Here is an 18,779-nt window from a genome sequence, read left to right as displayed (position 1 = left end):
TGTTAAAAATAGTGCTCAATTGTAGAGTGATATAGAAATGCCACTGTTAAAATAGTACTCAATACATCAATTGTAGAGTGATATAGAAAAACCACAGTTAAAATAGTACTCAATATATCAATTGTAGAGTGATATAGAAATACCACTGTTAAAATAGTGCCTGATACATCAATTGTAGAGTGATATAGAAACACCACTGTTAAAATAGTGTTCAATACATCAATTGTAGAGTGATATAGAAATAACACTGTTAAAATAGTACTCAATACATCAAAAGTAGAGTGATATAGAAATACCACTGTTAAAATAGTACTCAATACATCAATAGTAGAGTGATATAGAAATACCACTGTTAAAATAGTGCCTGATACATCAATTGTAGAGTGATATAGAAATACCACTGTTAAAATAGTGCTCTATACATCAATTGTAGAGTGATATAGAAATACCACTGTTAAAATAGTACTCAATACATCAATTGTAGAGTGATATAGAAATACCACTGTTAAAATAGTACTCAATACATCAATTGTAGAGTGATATAGAAATACCACTGTTAAAATAGTACTCAATACATCAATTGTAGAGTGATATAGAAATACCACTGTTAAAATAGTGCCTGATACATCAATTGTAGAGTGATATAGAAACACCACAGTTAAAATAGTACTCAATACATCAATTGTAGAGTGATATAGAAATACCACTGTTAAAATAGTACTCAATACATCAATTGTAGAGCAATATAGAAATACCACTGTTAAAATAGTACTCAATACATCAATTGTAGAGTGATATAGAAATACCACTGTTAAAATAGTACTCAATACATCAATTGTAGAGTGATATAGAAATACCACTGTTAAAATAGTGCCTGATACATCAATTGTAGAGTGATATAGAAACACCACAGTTAAAATAGTACTCAATACATCAATTGTAGAGCAATATAGAAATACCACTGTTAAAATAGTACTCAACACATCAATTGTAGAGTGATATAGAAATACCACTGTTAAAATAGTACTCAATACATCAATTGTAGAGTGATATAGAAATACCACTGTTAAAATAGTGCCTGATACATCAATTGTAGAGTGATATAGAAACACCACAGTTAAAATAGTACTCAATACATCAATTGTAGAGCAATATAGAAATACCACTGTTAAAATAGTACTCAATACATCAATTGTAGAGTGATATAGAAATACCACTGTTAAAATAGTGCCTGATACATCAATTGTAGAGTGATATAGAAATACCACTGTTAAAATAGTACTCAATACATCAATTGTAGAGTGATATAGAAATACCACTGTTAAAATAGTGGTCAATACATCAATTGTAGAGTGATATAGAAATACCACTGTTAAAATAGTGGTCAATACATCAATTGTAGAGTGATATAGAAATACCACTGTTAAAATAGTACTCAATACATCAATTGTAGAGTGATATAGAAATACCACTGTTAAAATAGTGGTCAATACATCAATTGTAAACTGTATAATGATCTAGAAAAATTAAAACAAAGCCTAAAAATACATGTAGTTTAGCCCTATGCCATTATCAGACAACTGACCTATTTTCAGCCTGCGCCCCTACTGAAGTTGGACAAGTAGAATAAATAAATGTGGAAGCCTGAGAAACTTACAGCCCAACAAACTTCATCATCTTTGACTTCAGCTCTCATGATGTTTGTTTCAGGGTACGTCGAATTACGGCATTTTACATGAACCTCAAAACCTTGTTTAAAGAAAAACTTGAGTTGTTCATTTCGTATTCTCTTCTTGGCTTTCTTTCTTTCTTCTGTTAATATAAAATTGGAGAGATTAATATCTCCAATTGGTCAGGACAAAAAAATTTAAGAAAATAGAAAAAGGTCAGGTATTTATTATAAATTTCTGTATCTTTTTGAGTTAAAGAAGATTAACATTAACTAATGTTTCATTTACAACAGTGTACTTGTGTACAGTGACCAGTTTTTTTTTACCCTAAAATGGCTTGCCAAACTGGATGTGTATTATTGAGAGTAACCCAGCTACGTCATCATGAATGAATTGGACTCGGATTTTGTACTTTGAAGAATAAAAGGCCCGCAGAACTCATTTCTGATAATTTTGAGGTGCCAAAAATCTATATCTTTTTGATATTGTACAAAGACACTGTAAATGAATCAATCTCTGTTGAACTGAGGGTTTTGGTAGGGCTTAATTCTCATTTGCTGGGGCCCAGCCCCAACAGACCCCACCCTAAAGACAGAGCTGCAGTAACCAAAAAAAAAATCCTGGAAATTTCTGTATGTGAATTGAAATGTTGCTAAAAATTAAAGAAAGGTGTAGTATATATCCTTTATAGTGTTCTTATTTATCAAATATCAACTAGAACTATTAAATTCATCGGAAGCAATCTATTAATACCTTTTTGTAATCTTTCTTCAACATCAGCTAACTCTGGTCTTTCATCTTTAGATGCTAGTTTATGTTCTATAAGAGACTTCATGATCCAGTCTAATACATTGTGGCTTATTTTGATCTAAAGATAGAAACCAGGGATTTTAAATGATTGTGATATGTCATTATTTGCTTTATCAATTGATTAATTATATCATCTGTGGATCTTTAAGGCCTTTTGTTGTCTGATTATCTGCATCATCATCTAGTGGACCAGGATTTTAAAACTGCTGATATTTCAAAGATATTCAAGTTATAAAGCTGTAATTTGTTGAAAAGATGTCTTATATCTACGTATCTATATGATGTCAAAATATTATGGTCTTAGCTTCAATACTTTTTTATTAAACAAGAAATCAAATGTGTTTTTGTTTTTTTTTCTGGACCACCTGATATATCAAGCTTTCCACGGGCAAGTAAAACCAGGTTGAAAAATTTAGAATTTTGGAAATATTTAATAGTACCTGTTCCTCAATGCCCTCAAATCGGGTTTCTATGAGAGTTGGAATGGCATCCTGTCCCTGTGCATCCTGGTATTCCATCATTCTACCAGATGATACATTCTCCAACCTAAAAAAAATCAGAATCTATAAATAACCATATTATATTATATTTCCCTACTCTGTTATCTGTTCCTATTATAAACTAGTTGATGGGAATAACGCAGAATAAAGACTGATTCAAGAATCACCAGCCATTCACATACTGACTTAGATTACAGATAGGTTCAATATAATTACTTTTATTTTACTTGTATCCTAATAAAAAAAATTATTTGGTTTACTAAATATTAACACCACAATTGTTGTAAACAAAAATTTAGCCCTGTGCCAGCGTCTTATAACGAATAGTAACTTGTTATTTTCAATCACCCTAACCTTTAATAATACTAGATATTAATATTGTTAATAAGACACAATGGATCCAGCTGTTTAAAAACTAAAAGGTCCATAGTTCTGCAAATTTACAGAGAATACCAAGAGTTGTGCAATATTTCTAAAATTTGGCAAAATATCGTCATGAAAAATTTACTAATTTCATTTGATTCACCAGCTCATCATCATTAATTCACTCTTATCAAAGATTTAGATTGCAAAAAAGGGTGTTTTTGACAAACAAATTCACATATGCTACCACTTAAATTGAACCTTGTGGCTGTTTCCGATATTTTCTGTAATGATGTTTATCTCTTGTTATAATGCTCCCAATAGAATCGTGTATAAAGAAGCAATACATAAACAGATACTCATACAGACTAGAAAACAATCCTATTTACAATCCCTGCCTAATGCCTACCTGTCAAGAACTGTGGTATATCTCTGGTTGATGCTCTCAAAATCATTGAATCTTTCTAGACGAAGTGTTACTGATTCTCTCATATCATACTCCATAACATGATTAATATTGCTTAATGGACTGATGTACAACACCCAGCACTAAATAATAACTGTGATGCCTACCTCTCAAGAACTGTGGTATATCTCTGATTGATGCTCTCCATAGAAGCTTGTTCTGCTTTATTACAATAAGCTTCAGCTATTACACTTTCCCATTGTATCAACTGTCTTTCATACTGACCATTTTTATCATACACTTTTCCTAAAGACATAAAACATGAGGTTAAAGGGGATGCAGTAGGGTCTAAACACAACCAAAATTCGAGGAAAAACATTTCTTGAAATGAAGAAAACAAGAGCACTTTTTACAACCAAGGTTCACAAGGATCCAGTTGATACTTGACCAAATCACTTGGTATTGATCTTCCTAGGATTATCCATACCCATTTACAGCTGAGTCGAGTAGAATAGTGAGAAAAGATGATTTATTGAAAGTCACAAGGGTTTCAAAAGCAGATAAGATTAGGATCAATGACCATTGTTAATCCAATTTAATCATCTTCGTCCAATTTTTCTCAAAGCGACCAGTCTACTGATCACATAATTATGGTGACCAGCCATTCTCATGTCACATCATAAGTGATAACGTTATTAAAGTATGTTTACTTGGAGTTTAGGATACTGGTATATTTTACTTACACTCAGTATTCAAATAGTATAGGGGTGGCTTATTAAATTGGGTTCAACAGAGTATAGACCTCATCACAATGTCAAGCTATTGCGAATTTCATAATTATACCTTAACTGCAATAGCTACTATTCTTGTATCATGGAATACAGCTATCTGATTGGATTGTACGCTAGCCAACACAGCTAATCAGAGCCCTCAACAGAAAAAATATAAATAATTTGGCTGGGTGAGTAATCGAGGGCTTTGATTGGCTGTATTTTCTAGCTCTCAATCCAATCAAATCTAGGTATTTACACACTTCCGTCATACAAGCAAGGTAACTTGACACTGTAAGATGACAGAGTACAGACTTATGTTTCTTCGAGGACAGCAACACGTTCAGTTGTTAAAAGGACAGGTGTGCCATTTTTTGGGGGGTGATTTTAATCTTGAAAATATGTAAATAATCTTCAGAAGTACTAGATATTTACGAAAATCACAAAATTCCTTTAAAAACACTTTAAATTAGGAATTTTACACACTATTTCTAGACTATATATATATCACAGAGTATCTTAAAATTTTAACATTTAAATACGGTAATTCTGGACACACATGCATTTATATGATAAAATTTTGACAGTGAGCTCACTATTACTGATTGACTCCGGTAAAAAAAATTCCCATTTCTGAGACTAAAGTATGATTGGTCCAAAAAAAATGGTGCACCTGTCCCTTTAAGAGGAAACAGTAACTTACTAAAATCTGATGTAACTGGAGCTTTTTTACAGCAGTAACCAAATAAATATTTCAACACAAGATAGACATGCACTATAATAATAGCAGGTGGAGGGAGGAAGGGGCGGGAATAATATTCTTGGACAAGATGGTAGCGTTGAAAGAACCAATGAAGATCTGTATTATCTTGGATTTTCTGAAAAGTGTAACTGACAAAAGAAAAACAGAGGATAAGTACATTTATAGCAACTAAACTATGGGAATATTGAGAGGGTTGATTGAAGATTGGAGAACGGTAGCAAGACTGAAACAACTTAGTTGAGTATAAAGAGACGGTACTGATGTTATTCTAACTTTTTTTATGTATATCAGGGACACTGATAGCATCAATTTCCACCATTCCAATTTTCAATCAGACGTCAATGGTTCTTGCAATTGCACTGTTTGATGTTTGATGACATCAATAATCGAAAAATATGCTTTATCACATTAGATTGCAATTGCAAACACCCTTAGATATCATAATATCTGCAGCTTTTGCAACATATGTCATATACGCTAAAGCATTTCAAGAATTACAAGAACCACAGATAAAAATTTGAAATGGCGCAATCGGAAACCATAAATGGCTCAGATACACTTAAATAGCTAGAAAACTTCTTAACAATCCCTTTAACTACTTTTGTATTCTGTCTTTGTCAAATGACATCCAGACCTAATCTTTGGATAGCAACAACATTTTTTGAATTCGAATTCAAGGAATCATTTCAATCCTTGCTTGTCTCAGAAATCTCAAATCATCCCTCACAATAAGAATTGGGAATTTGTATAATATATATTTATATATAGAAGAACATGTTGTACTAAATTATGTATATCAATAGAAAAAAAGAAGTAATAAGGATGAAAAATTGTTCATTTTATTTTCGCTTTTTTGATGCACAGCTGTAGATCTGATACATATCTAACAACATCAAAAGAAATAATATTAAAACTAAACTAATTTGCAAAAACCTAACATTTAAACAAAACCTTCAAGCAATTGATTCCAAGCATTAAATCAATCCATAAATTTGTAATTTTAATAAATTTTGGATGGAATGCTTGACATCATGCTTTCAATAATTTGATTAAATAGGGTTTCAGCAAGGAGAACTATTTAGGCCTTGTGTATTCACACAGTGTGTAAATGAACATGCCAACAAACAACATAGATGATAGAAAATTGGTGAATGGACTCATGGACATTAAGTGCAAACTGAAATGACAATTTCTTTTTTTAATGAAATGAAGTGAATAGAGTTTTATGTCCTACTTTTCTGCTCCAGATTAGGCCAATGAAGAGGGTAACACCATGCAGTGTTAAATAAGAAATTTTGCAAAGACAGTGGCATTAGCCTCGTCTTCTTAGATTTCCAACTGTCAAGGGATCTTTAACGTGCACTGCCTGTAGCACATGACAGTTATATGAATACGGCAAACCAAACGTCTAATAACAAACTAGCTAGCAATGAGAAAAGCAAAACACAAACAGCCAACAAACTAGCTAGCAATGAGAAAAGCAATACACAGACATGCTAACAATATGAAAATATGAAAATAGCATACAACTAACACAAACACAGCATACAACTAACACAACACAACATTCAGTGAAACAAAACTATAGTGGGATATCAGTAAGACTTACTGAATCCATGCGAAGTTCCTGGTGGACACTGGTGACATGAAGTGAGATGATGAACAAGATATTTCACGTGCAGTATGAGAGTAAAAGGAGGTGGTAAAGGTGGTCTGGTGCTATATTCCATCACAACTTGAAGATTTGCAAATCTCCAGATACTGTCCGTGTTCTGATGAAGTAGTTCGAAAGTGTAGCTGCAATAATTAGTGACAAGCATTGAAACATGCAGACAGTTTTTTTGAAAACAACTTTGGTTTGTGTCTAAATATCAAAATATCCAAAAATTCTCAATCAAAATTACTCTGACATTGTCAAGACTTTATACCCACTGGCCCCTAAAGGTGCTGGCACACGAGCGGTCTTGGTCGGAGATGTTTGTCTCCGACTTGAATCTTGAGTAAATCTTGCGTGTGCCGGTACTTCCACGACAAGATTATTGTGTCACAAGATTTATTCTCTGATAGGTTTATCGTCTGTAAGACAAACTGTCATCATCCAATCAGATTCATTTTCCTTTCAATTGCATGTTCCGCACACGATTGTCCACATGGTGGAAAACGACCTACTGGAGACTTTTGTCTCCTCGTGTGTACTTACCAGTCGTTGAAACTCAAGACAAGACTCTAATTGGTGACAAAAGTCTCTGACGAACAAAGCTTGTGTGCCTGCACATTAACAAAAACTTATTTCCTTCCCCCAAAAGTTTGACTATGTAGATATTTTGTTGGTCAATTTTGTAAATCTCGTATTAATTCTAAGAATACTACCCAATTATTATGATGTAATGACCATAATCTGAACATTTTTAAAACTGTCTGCATAGAGTTCAATAGAGAAAAAAGACAACAGCATAAAATATTAAAACAATGTTAAAATATTAGAGCATTCCTCATTCAAATATTAAAACACACAATGAAATAATCATCAATGCAATGTCCCTTAATATGATCTACATACTCCTAATAAACACATACACTTCATGATGCAAACTTCATTACAACAAACACATGTGCCTCACACTTTAATACATACAACTCATGATGCTAATTTGAATACAACAAACACATGTACCTCACAATTTAACACATACTCTTCATGATGCAAACTTCATTATAATAAACACATATGCCTCACAATAAACACATACTCTTCATGATGCAAACGTTATCACAATAAACACATATACCTCACAATAAACACATACAAATCATGATGCATATAGATATAGAATGTGCTGCTTACACCAAAAGAATAAGTATTAATTCAAGTACATGTATTATGTAATGAAATGCAATGAATTGAAGTATCATGATCCTATTTGCAAATATATAAGCTCTTGTTCTAGGCTTTAATAGACCTTCACCAGAATGAGTTAATGTTAACAAGTTTTGAGTCCTACTAATCACAGCCCCCTTTCTTTAAAAAATCTTATATCAAATTGTCATAATTGTGGAAGTTTACATTGAGAAATACAATAAACAAAAAATTGATAGATCATAAGAAATTTTAAGCAATAGGACTCTGAACCTATGGTGGCGCTCGATTGGTTAATTCTATTCTAGGTTTAAATTGAGCTGAACTTGATATGTCACATTCTAAATTTAACTCAGAACAGAGTTGGTTTATTCATCATACATGATACATAGTTAATATAGAGATGATCTGCCACGCTGGTGACTAGAGTTGAAGTGAGGCGGAAAACAAGCCACACCTCTCTAGAGCATGCGTAGTTCAGTAGACATGAATGTCATGACGTTGCAGTACTACCAGTTGATTTCACAAATCCCAAACCTGCAGAACTCGAGCAGCCCCCTTTGAATCTGATAAAGAAAAATAAAATTAACCAAAAAATATTCCAAGAAGGTAAAACAGAACATACCTGAACATGGCGATCAGTAAATTCAGCAGCAACACATTGGTCATTAAAACATAAAATCCCATCAATACTGGAGCCACGAACTTCCCAACTTCAGACGGACATCTTGGTTGATTATAATCTCTGTACAGAGCTGCATCATTGGTACAATCATTCTGACCTTGGTTATAGAAAATTAAGTTGTATCAAAATATATACTGGAATGGAATTTTACATCTGAGCCACTCTGAGGCTATACGTCCTAATTTTCTGCAGTCTGCAATTCTCAGTGCGCAATGTTTTTAGTTGAGAATAGACGAGGAATGGTTAAAGGTACCTTGCAAGGAAATCAATACACCAGAAAATACACGGAATAAGATCTAGAATTGGACGTAAACAAAACGCGAAAAAGATATGATAGGACAATTTTACCTTCAATATCCTCCAAGAAGAGTTCACCGTAGATTTGCCAGTAGGCTTTCCTTGGTACATGATAGAATAACTTCCATGAGAATTCGGTATTGGGATACAAAATGGCCTCCGTAGCAACAGCATAAGCTATTATAAACACTGCTAAAATGACCACAAACGACATCAAATCTTGAACCTAAAGGCAAACAAATTAATGCAGTTTTTTTTCAGCTCAGCGTTAAAATTTGAACCTTCAAATCCATGTTTGTCCAAACTTATCCATGTTTGAAAGTTCAAATGACGACTCGTCTTTTCTCGATATAGAAAAGACATCTAAAGAAATAGTAAGTGTAATTTCTAGTTTGAGGTATGTTTGAAAAGATTAAGGTGGTAGAAGAAGATGGAGGTCACATTGAACACAAGTTGAAATAGGTAAGTTGCCTCAAGATATCATTCTTTGTACAATTTTCATTCAATGTCTCATATTTTCAGGGTTGGACAACGACATCTTGAAGTATTTGTGTGAGAATTTTGAAAGAGACCAGTTTACCAACAGCTAAGATACAACCCATCGAGCATTGAGACGTTTTTTGAGAGACCCGATATATTTAAGGCCCAAATCAACCCCTGAAAAAAACGAATCATGGCCTTAAAAAAGAAAACAGACTTACCATCCGTCTGATCATGACAAGTTTTGGTCCGAGCTGTTTGTTGACAGAGAATATGTGAAGAATACGGAAGTAAAATGAAATTAGATTGAGGCACAGTGATACACGAGCGATTTCAAATGTTGTGTCATTTGGTATAAATCTTAGAATTATTCCAAATGCAAACAGGAATATCGTCATCAGATCAAGGATATTCCAATAATCGGTAAAGTAGGTCCTGAACTTGGAACCAACAGACGTAGCATTACTCGTTATCACCTGAAATTTACAAAAATTAAAAATAAAGTACGTTTATCTCTTTTAAATGGGTTAATTAAAACAATATTTGTTCATCTCAAAAAACTTATCTACCAGCTGGATCCTTGATCAAACCTTTTGGCATTGATCTTTCCAGCTGGGTCGACTAAAATGATGAGGAAAGTTTACATTTTAACAGCTGTTCTTTGGCCAAACCTCTTGATGTTCTCACAAGGACAACACAAGAATCCTGTCTACCAGCTGGTCCTTGGCCAAACATTTTGGCATTGATCTTTCTATGATTATCCATACGCATTTACATCTGGGTTGAGTAGAATATTGAGAAAAGATAACTTATTCAAGGTCACAAGAATTTCACCAAGTTAAGATCCTTATTATTCTTGGTAATTTTATCAACTTATTTTATAATCTGTCATTTCAGTTAATTTTACATCAAAATTTATCTCTTGATAGAATTTATAAAGAAAGAAAGAATTTCCCTTCACCAAAAAACAGCATTCCATATCTAAACAAACAAGCAATTCAGGCAAAAATACAACACTCAAACTGTAGTTATTATTAATGGAATCTGAATGTAAGTAGGGGATGTCTCTCCATAAAATAATTTTTAGTCAAAAACAGAAGCAAATTGTTACTAAGTTATTGGTGTTTTGTTATTTACTGTTAACTAACTTTTTATAGTCACAAAAGCGTGCAAGAAAATCAACTTCAATAATCATATTTTCTTACTAAAAACTTGATCTTTATACATCAAGTCACAAGGTCTTGATAAGATTAGGCATCCAAGTTCAAGGTCCAAGTTTTAATATTTTGCTCTTGTGTTGTATCCAGAAACTAACTGAAGTACTCTATAAATAGTCTTTCAGAGCACCTCTCTAATATGACTAAGACTGAATTTGCCAAACAACCAAACACTAACCCCAGGCCCGTAGCTAGCCCAGGGTCTCAGGAGGGGGTGGAATTTTTCAAGGTGGCCATCAATTATGTGACTCAACAAGATATTCAAGTCATGTAAATTTTTAAGGGTGGAGCCTTTCCAGGATTTCTTCAAAAAATGTAGGCTACAATGTTGTGTCTGACACAAATCATCAAAGCATGGCTCTTCAATTTTTTTGTTTTTTGCTGACAAATAAAGACAATATCTTATTTTCTCCCCTTTTCATTTTTTTCATAAAAATGTGATTCTGAGATCCAAACGCTTGTTAATGTTGCAAACACAAAAATCAGAATTCCTTAAAAAGTGAAAATATTAATGGAACTTTGTAAAATTTAGACAAAAACTTTGGTCTGTGACTGTGTGCGTTGCTTACTTACATTAATTTGGCTTGAAACCTATCATACAAGTTAGATAATTATCAACATATAGAATGCATTCAAAATAGAACAGACACAACATGACATTGAGTAACATTATTACATAATCATTCAGTAAACCAGGTGTTTAACCACCTTCTTTATAACATAACAAATTATGGGATAGCCAAACCCTCAGAGTCTGTCATTTTCCTCTACCTCGGGAAGCCTCATTGAGTCTTGCTATCCCCAAAGTTCATGCCACTAACAAAAAATATAGATGTCACAAAAAAAACTATAGTTAAAGATAGCGTGCAAGGCAAGATAACATACGCCCACTACCAGCTGTCAGAAATGATAACAAAGTCTTTAGTGGCTTTATAATGAATTTTCAAATAATCTTTTTATGTCACGGCAAAACATCAAAAACAGTTGATTATCATCACTTGACCGAGATCTCATCAATATATACTTGCATACCAAGTTTCATCAAGATTGTTTTAAAACCTTAGTCTCTATTGTACCTACAAGAATTGTGAACGAACGGACGGACAGGGGCAACAGCAATATACGTCCACATTTATATGCGGGCCTATAAAAATAGCCTTATCACACCACTGTATTCTGAAGAGTACCTTAGTTCGAGATGATTTTACAATTACTCGTCCTGTTTTAGACGACATCTGAAAAATTGGGGTCATTACATGTCATTACAAATATATTAAGAATTATTATGATAATAATTTATCATAAGTGTAGACATTTGTATAGAGAAAAAGAATACATTAGACAAAATTGATATTAAGATTTTTTTGAAGAACGGCACCTAGATTTACAAACAGGGTTCATTTTAAGCAGTATCGCATCCCAGTTTCTGTTATTCTTAAAAACTAAACTCACATTAAATCTAGATAAACTTTTGAAAATCAGTTCCAAGAAATTTAATAGCAAAAAGCCTCTATTTCTGAAAACCATCAGCATCCATATCTATTCATTTATTACAAGATACATAATACTCAATTGACCATGTGACTATTTTTTGTCAATAAAGCTTGAGAAGTTGAGAAAAAAAACCTCATTTAAATCATCTAAAGTTTTCAAGAATTCAGTACCCTGAATTATAAAGAAATTTCAAACACTCTTGCCGCCAAAATCCTTTATCTCTGAAAATAATGCTCAAACTCAATTGGCTGTTTTTGACTATTTTTTCTAGGTTGTTTTTTTGAAGTTTTTGAGAAAAAAAAACATAAGATAACCCTACCTGTCTAATCTCTTCTACAAATATAGTAACTACCCAGCCACATAGTACACCTTCTAGTATAGTGAATGTTCTATTAAAACTTATCAACAGATGGAAACTATACAGACCAAGAAACACCAGGTACGTCAGCTGAAATATATCAAAAATATAAAAACCATATTATCTACAGACATAAACTTCATACAGACAAAAGCCACATCATCATATAGACAAATGGCACATCATCATATAGACAAATGCCACATCATCATATAGACAAATGCCACATCATCATATAGACAGATGCCACATTATCATATAGACAAATGCCACATCATCATATAGACAAATGCCACATCATCATATAGACAGATGCCACATTATCATATAGACAGATGCCACATCATCCTATAGACAAATGCCACATCATCATATAGACAAATGCCACATCATCATATAGACAAATGCCACATTATCATATAGACAAATGCCACATTATCATATAGACAGATGCCACATCATCATATAGACAGATGCCACATTATCATATAGACAAATGCCACATCATCATATAGACAAATGCCACATCATCATATAGACAGATGCCACATCATCATATAGACAAATGCCACATCATCATATAGACAAATGTCACATTATCATATAGACAAATGCCACATCATCATATAGACAAATGCCACATTATCATATAGACAAATGTCACATCATCATATAGACAAATGCCACATTATCATATAGACAAATGCCACATTATCATATAGACAGATGCCACATCATCATACAGACAAATGCCACATTATCATACAGACAAATGCCACATTATCATATAGACAAATGCCACATCATCATATAGACAGATGCCACATCATCATATAGACAAATGCCACATCATCATATAGACAAATGCCACATTATCATATAGACAAATGCCACATTATCATATAGACAAATGCCACATTATCATATAGACAAATGCCACATCATCATATAGACAGATGCCACATTATCATATAGACAGATGCCACATTATCATATAGACAGATGCCACATCATCATATAGACAGATGCCACATCATCATATAGACAAATGCCACATCATCATATAGACAGATGCCACATTATCATATAGACAAATGCCACATTATCATATAGACAAATGCCACATTATCATATAGACAAATGCCACATCATCATATAGACAGATGCCACATTATCATATAGACAAATGCCACATTATCATATAGACAGATGCCACATCATCATATAGACAAATGCCACATTATCATATAGACAAATGCCACATTATCATATAGACAAATGCCACATTATCATATAGACAAATGCCACATCATCATATAGACAGATGCCACATTATCATATAGACAAATGCCACATCATCATATAGACAGATGCCACATCATCATATAGACAGATGCCACATTATCATATAGACAAATGCCACATCATCATATAGACAAATGCCACATTATCATATAGACAAATGCCACATCATCATATAGACAAATGCCACATCATCATATAGACAAATGCCACATCATCATATAGACAAATGCCACATCATCATATAGACAGATGCCACATCATCATATAGACAAATGCCACATCATCATATAGACAAATGTCACATCATCATATAGACAAATGCCACATCATCATATAGAATTAGAGATATGACATGATGTCTACAGAAAAGGTGGTTAACTCCTCACCTCATAAAAAATTAAAAATTTAACGTACCACATTGAGATAAAAAATAACAGCCGGAGCCAAATAAAATGTTTTTAATCGGTACCAAAATCTCTCACAACATGATAACCGACTATTTCCTGTCTCCCTGAAATACAGAAATAATCATCCAGCTGTGTGCAAAGTGTGAAATTTTGCCACAACAGCTGCATCAGTCTGCTCTTTTTGGATTTCCAAATGACGAGGAATCTTTAAAAGCTGAAATAAAAACTCATTCAGTGAGGAAAGCAACTATTTAAAGGACTAGATATATTTACTTACTCTATAGGATCTATAATAAAACTATTAGATGAGCTTTGTCTGTTGGGTGGTTCTGTCTGTTCTATTTTCTGTTAAAAAATACAAAAAAAAAAAAACAATTTGGGGTTATTCTTTTGAAATCATTGGTGTGACCAACTTCACAGACAATCATTTTAGGGCCAAGCCTGAAAAAATCGGATAAAATGATATAGTCTAATAAGCATGATGTATGGTGAAAGCTTGTGCTTCATTTTAGCTGAACATTTTATAATTAAATTAAAATAACAAAGAATGCAACAAAACAATTTGTTTGTGAACAAGACAAATAAACACCATTACCCAAACAAAACATTGTTATAATATCAAAACAAACACCTTGTTACAGTCGGCCATTGAACTTTCGTTCCACTTTTTTTTATTAGCTTTTATTTTTAATATAGGCTATTCAGTTAGGGTCTAATGACAGCCCTCTTAAACCTTAGGCCTTTAGGCCTAACTTGCTGACGTCTGCTTTAACGAATCAAATTTCTACCCTCTCCAGTGCTAGCAATTTGTGACGCGATGTTGATCATGTTGGGTCAAAAGGTTAATTTGATGTATATTCAAGAGGGCTGTAGTTAAACCCTAACTGAAGTGGCTATATTAAAAATAAAAGCTAATGAAAAAAATAGAACAAAAGTTCTGTCTAATTCTAATAAGACTGTTGGCTATGCACAAATTTTACACCAACAAGACCTGTGATCAGTTGGCATAGCATTTTCTTCCTATGAGTCGTGTCATAGAGAAGATGAAATTCGCAGTTAGATATATTGTTAAGCGCCTTTTTGTTGAGGACTCTGATTGGCTTATTGGCTAGCATACAGTCCAATCGAATTGCTGAATTTATAAAATTCTGTGATTCAAATTCATATCTTGACATTGTGAAGATTCAGAAGCTAAAGCCTTTGTATATCTTGCAAGCACTTGGCTCAATTACACCAAAAACAGAACATAAAATCCAAGACTCAAATATTTGAGCTCCATTCAGACAAGAATGGCCAATAGAGCTAAATCAAGTGCCCTGATGAGAGAAAGTCAAGTTTCTCAGACTGCTAAAGGCTAAATAGCGATATATCTAAAAGCTAGCTGTTACCAAGCGAGATACGCCCACTTACCTATTCGAGATTTCATCATTTTTAAATAAAGTTAGATTAAGTTAGAATAAGCATATCACGGGGTGTTATCAATACATGTCGATTTAAAAATCAAACTTGTTCATGATACTTAAACACAAAATTTCTTTAAAATCTGACAAAAAAAGTGAGCTTTTATTCCGTTCACAAGCCACTTCCAACATGACTTTAGCATATCAAGGGTTGAAACTGCAATATTTTTTATTGAATTGTACCCAAATTCGAACTTAGCCAAGGACCTACACACAAAATTTTATAAAAATCTGATAAAAACTGTGACCTCTTCTGAGTTCACAAGCCAATTATCAATGGACAAACAGACAGCGGCAATACAGGTCCACATTCCAGCTTAATAGTTATTATACTATATATCAGATTCCAGATTCCATCATTATACTATATATCAGGGGGTAGATGATAAATACTTCACATTCAAACCAGTAGCCACAGTTCCCCAGAGTTTGGAAGTCTGATGATTGATACAGGGTAGACAAACAAAAGAATCTATGTGCAGATAATCATGCAAGGATAAATAATGTGGCGTTAATCTAATGAAAACAATGTGTCCAGGGTGGTGATCGATTGATGAGATGTTTGTTTGATGTTTGTTTGGAATTCTTGGCCATTTTTGCCAAAACAGCAGTATTAGTCTGATCCTTTCTGATTTTTGACTGTCGAGGGAATCAAGCATTAGAAAGGAGCAGACGATGTATTTGATAAGGGTTTAGAGTAGGTTAGGATACAAAAAGATTAACTCAACATTGAACACAACAATTACAAATAAACACAACAAACATCTTAACAGAACTCAGTCAAAATTGGTTTGAACAAAGATTCATTCCGGTCCAATTTGAAGCTCGACTAAGAACATTCCATTTTGATTTGAGGTAGAATAAGTAGTTATTAATACAATATAAAATATTGTAATGTGTTATTCACTTCTTGTTCTACCTCAAAATAACATGGATTATTTTCGTTGATCTTTTGATTTGTACCCAGATGTATTATATTATCTTTGCTCACACTAAAGCATCCATATTGGTTAGTCTAATTAAAATCAGACCTGACATTCATTTTGGTTTTTTATTAGTTTTTATTTTTAGTATTGCCACTTCAGAGTAGGGTCTAACGACTGGAATCTTGATTCAGAGTCTTGAACATTAATCTTTTGACCTATATTACTTTAACCAATCAAATTAACACAAATCACCAGCGGTTTTTGAGAGATCCGACCCTTAGACCCTTCTGTGAAGTGGCTATACAAAAAATAAAAACTAATAAAAAAACGAAACGAAAGTTGGGTCTAATTTTAATAAGACTGGTAACATTGGCAGATATATATCAATTCTTATTATGAAAAGAAATGACGTTATTTTATATCTTGCAAGAAGTATATAGCTTTGAATATTTTGTTTTTGAAAAAGATTTGAGGATTATATAAAGGAAGGAAGGAAAGGTAAGATGATCTAGAACTATTTCATGCTCTAAATCTAGTGTCTAAGTCTCAAGTAGAAGTGAAAACAGAAAATTTCAAAATCAAAGCAGGCAGCAAAATTTTCAAGACATGCTCATAGGTTATTACAGAAAATGGCCAAATTATGAAAACTGAGAAAATTTTTAAATGAATTTAAGGAAGTAAGCATTATTGTTTGTCAGTCTCAAAAGGGTTCAAACTAATATATTTATGACATGCGAGAATATTTTCACAAATAACTGAAAACCTCAAGAATTTTAGTTGGTTTATGCTAGTTATTTTGTCAGCCAAAACAACACTTACATAGACAAGATTTTTGCCAAATTACTTGAGAGTTCAAAAGGGTGCACACATTGTATTCGCATTTATACAGTATACAGTATCTATGACAAAAGCATGATATGTCATCTCAAAAAGTGAATGGACCATACTGGTTTCCTGGGCTAACAATATTTGTTTGAAACACCGTGAAGTAAATAACATCTACCGTGCTAGGTGCGTCGTATAACTGTACCTCCCCGTCAGAAGAGTTCCCTTCTTTATCCTTGTCTCCAACTGGTATGACTTTCGCGATTTCATCATCTTTAAATTTAACAATAGGTGTTAATATCAGAGGGAACAGAACTATACTTGGTATAACCTAAAAAAAATTGAACAAAATTTGATGTATTCTTCTTTCATTTTTCTCAAATTGTACGATTAATTCTGTGGTGCGACACAAATTTGAGCAATCATGATAAAATACTCCAGAGAAATGAATCATAAACAATGAAACTTTCACCAAATTTGAATGTAAAAGACCTCATGAAGGATATTGTATACATCATGGATAAGTGGGAGGAGCTTAGCTGAGCTATAACTAGTTTAAATTGAAGCTTTCCCTCCTATTTCAAAATAAAAAGCAATATCTTTTCAAAAAAAAAACTGATTAAAAAAATTGCAATATTACTAACACTGAATATACTGTTATCTTGAGACAGATTTCCCATCCATATAGAATTGAGGAGAGTTTGACAGGCAGTTTGTGATATAAAGCGTTTATTATCAGCCTGCACTGCCATTATAACACACGTTGTCTGGCCCCAGTTTCTCAATTGACGAACTAGTATCTCCTGAGTTTTAACCTCATCTTTCTCGTAACAAGAATTCAATACACCAATAGCTTTATCGTTAAATTCTCTGAAAAAAAATTGGCATATCGTTAAAGAGGTTTTTTATGTTTTTTTTCAAAAAAATCTATCAGGGCTTTTATGGCTACTAATTGCTTCAATAAAATTTCTTGTTAAATGTCTGTGGTCGGCCAATCAAATTAATATCAGATTAAAATTTTGCTTCGTTTTAATTTTTAGACAGTTTCCAATCTAATCTAAAGAGATTTATACCAAGGTCACATATTGTTGACGTTCATTTCAACCAATCATGCAACAAGTCATGAAGAATCCGTGTTTAAATATCAACTATGAATTGTGGGATAGCTAAACCCAAAGTAGAATGA

The 18,779-nt window shown here is 33.0% G+C and overlaps 1 protein-coding gene across 1 annotated transcript in view; it reads right to left on the bottom strand.

Moving 5' to 3' along the window:
* The window catches only part of LOTGIDRAFT_161660 (hypothetical protein), a gene marked incomplete at both ends in the record, with an annotated part of 38,059 nt that overhangs the window by 8,586 nt on the left and 10,694 nt on the right, over nt 1–18,779 (bottom strand). Inside the window, 15 exons of the mRNA XM_009057506.1 lie at nt 1,658–1,812; nt 2,424–2,538; nt 2,921–3,026; nt 3,753–3,872; nt 3,917–4,055; nt 6,892–7,079; nt 8,765–8,921; nt 9,173–9,347; nt 9,823–10,077; nt 12,006–12,053; nt 12,632–12,760; nt 14,390–14,486; nt 14,660–14,727; nt 17,799–17,924; nt 18,238–18,463. Of these exons, the coding sequence (XP_009055754.1) occupies nt 1,658–1,812; nt 2,424–2,538; nt 2,921–3,026; nt 3,753–3,872; nt 3,917–4,055; nt 6,892–7,079; nt 8,765–8,921; nt 9,173–9,347; nt 9,823–10,077; nt 12,006–12,053; nt 12,632–12,760; nt 14,390–14,486; nt 14,660–14,727; nt 17,799–17,924; nt 18,238–18,463 (2,104 nt within the window). The remainder of the gene's footprint in view (nt 1–1,657; nt 1,813–2,423; nt 2,539–2,920; nt 3,027–3,752; nt 3,873–3,916; nt 4,056–6,891; nt 7,080–8,764; nt 8,922–9,172; nt 9,348–9,822; nt 10,078–12,005; nt 12,054–12,631; nt 12,761–14,389; nt 14,487–14,659; nt 14,728–17,798; nt 17,925–18,237; nt 18,464–18,779) is intronic.

This window comes from Lottia gigantea (genome assembly GCF_000327385.1).
Source record: "Lottia gigantea unplaced genomic scaffold LOTGIsca_30, whole genome shotgun sequence".
NCBI lineage: Eukaryota > Metazoa > Mollusca > Gastropoda > Lottiidae > Lottia > Lottia gigantea.
The sequence above is the reverse complement of the archived record's forward strand: the minus strand, read 5'-3'. Positions and strand labels throughout refer to the sequence as shown.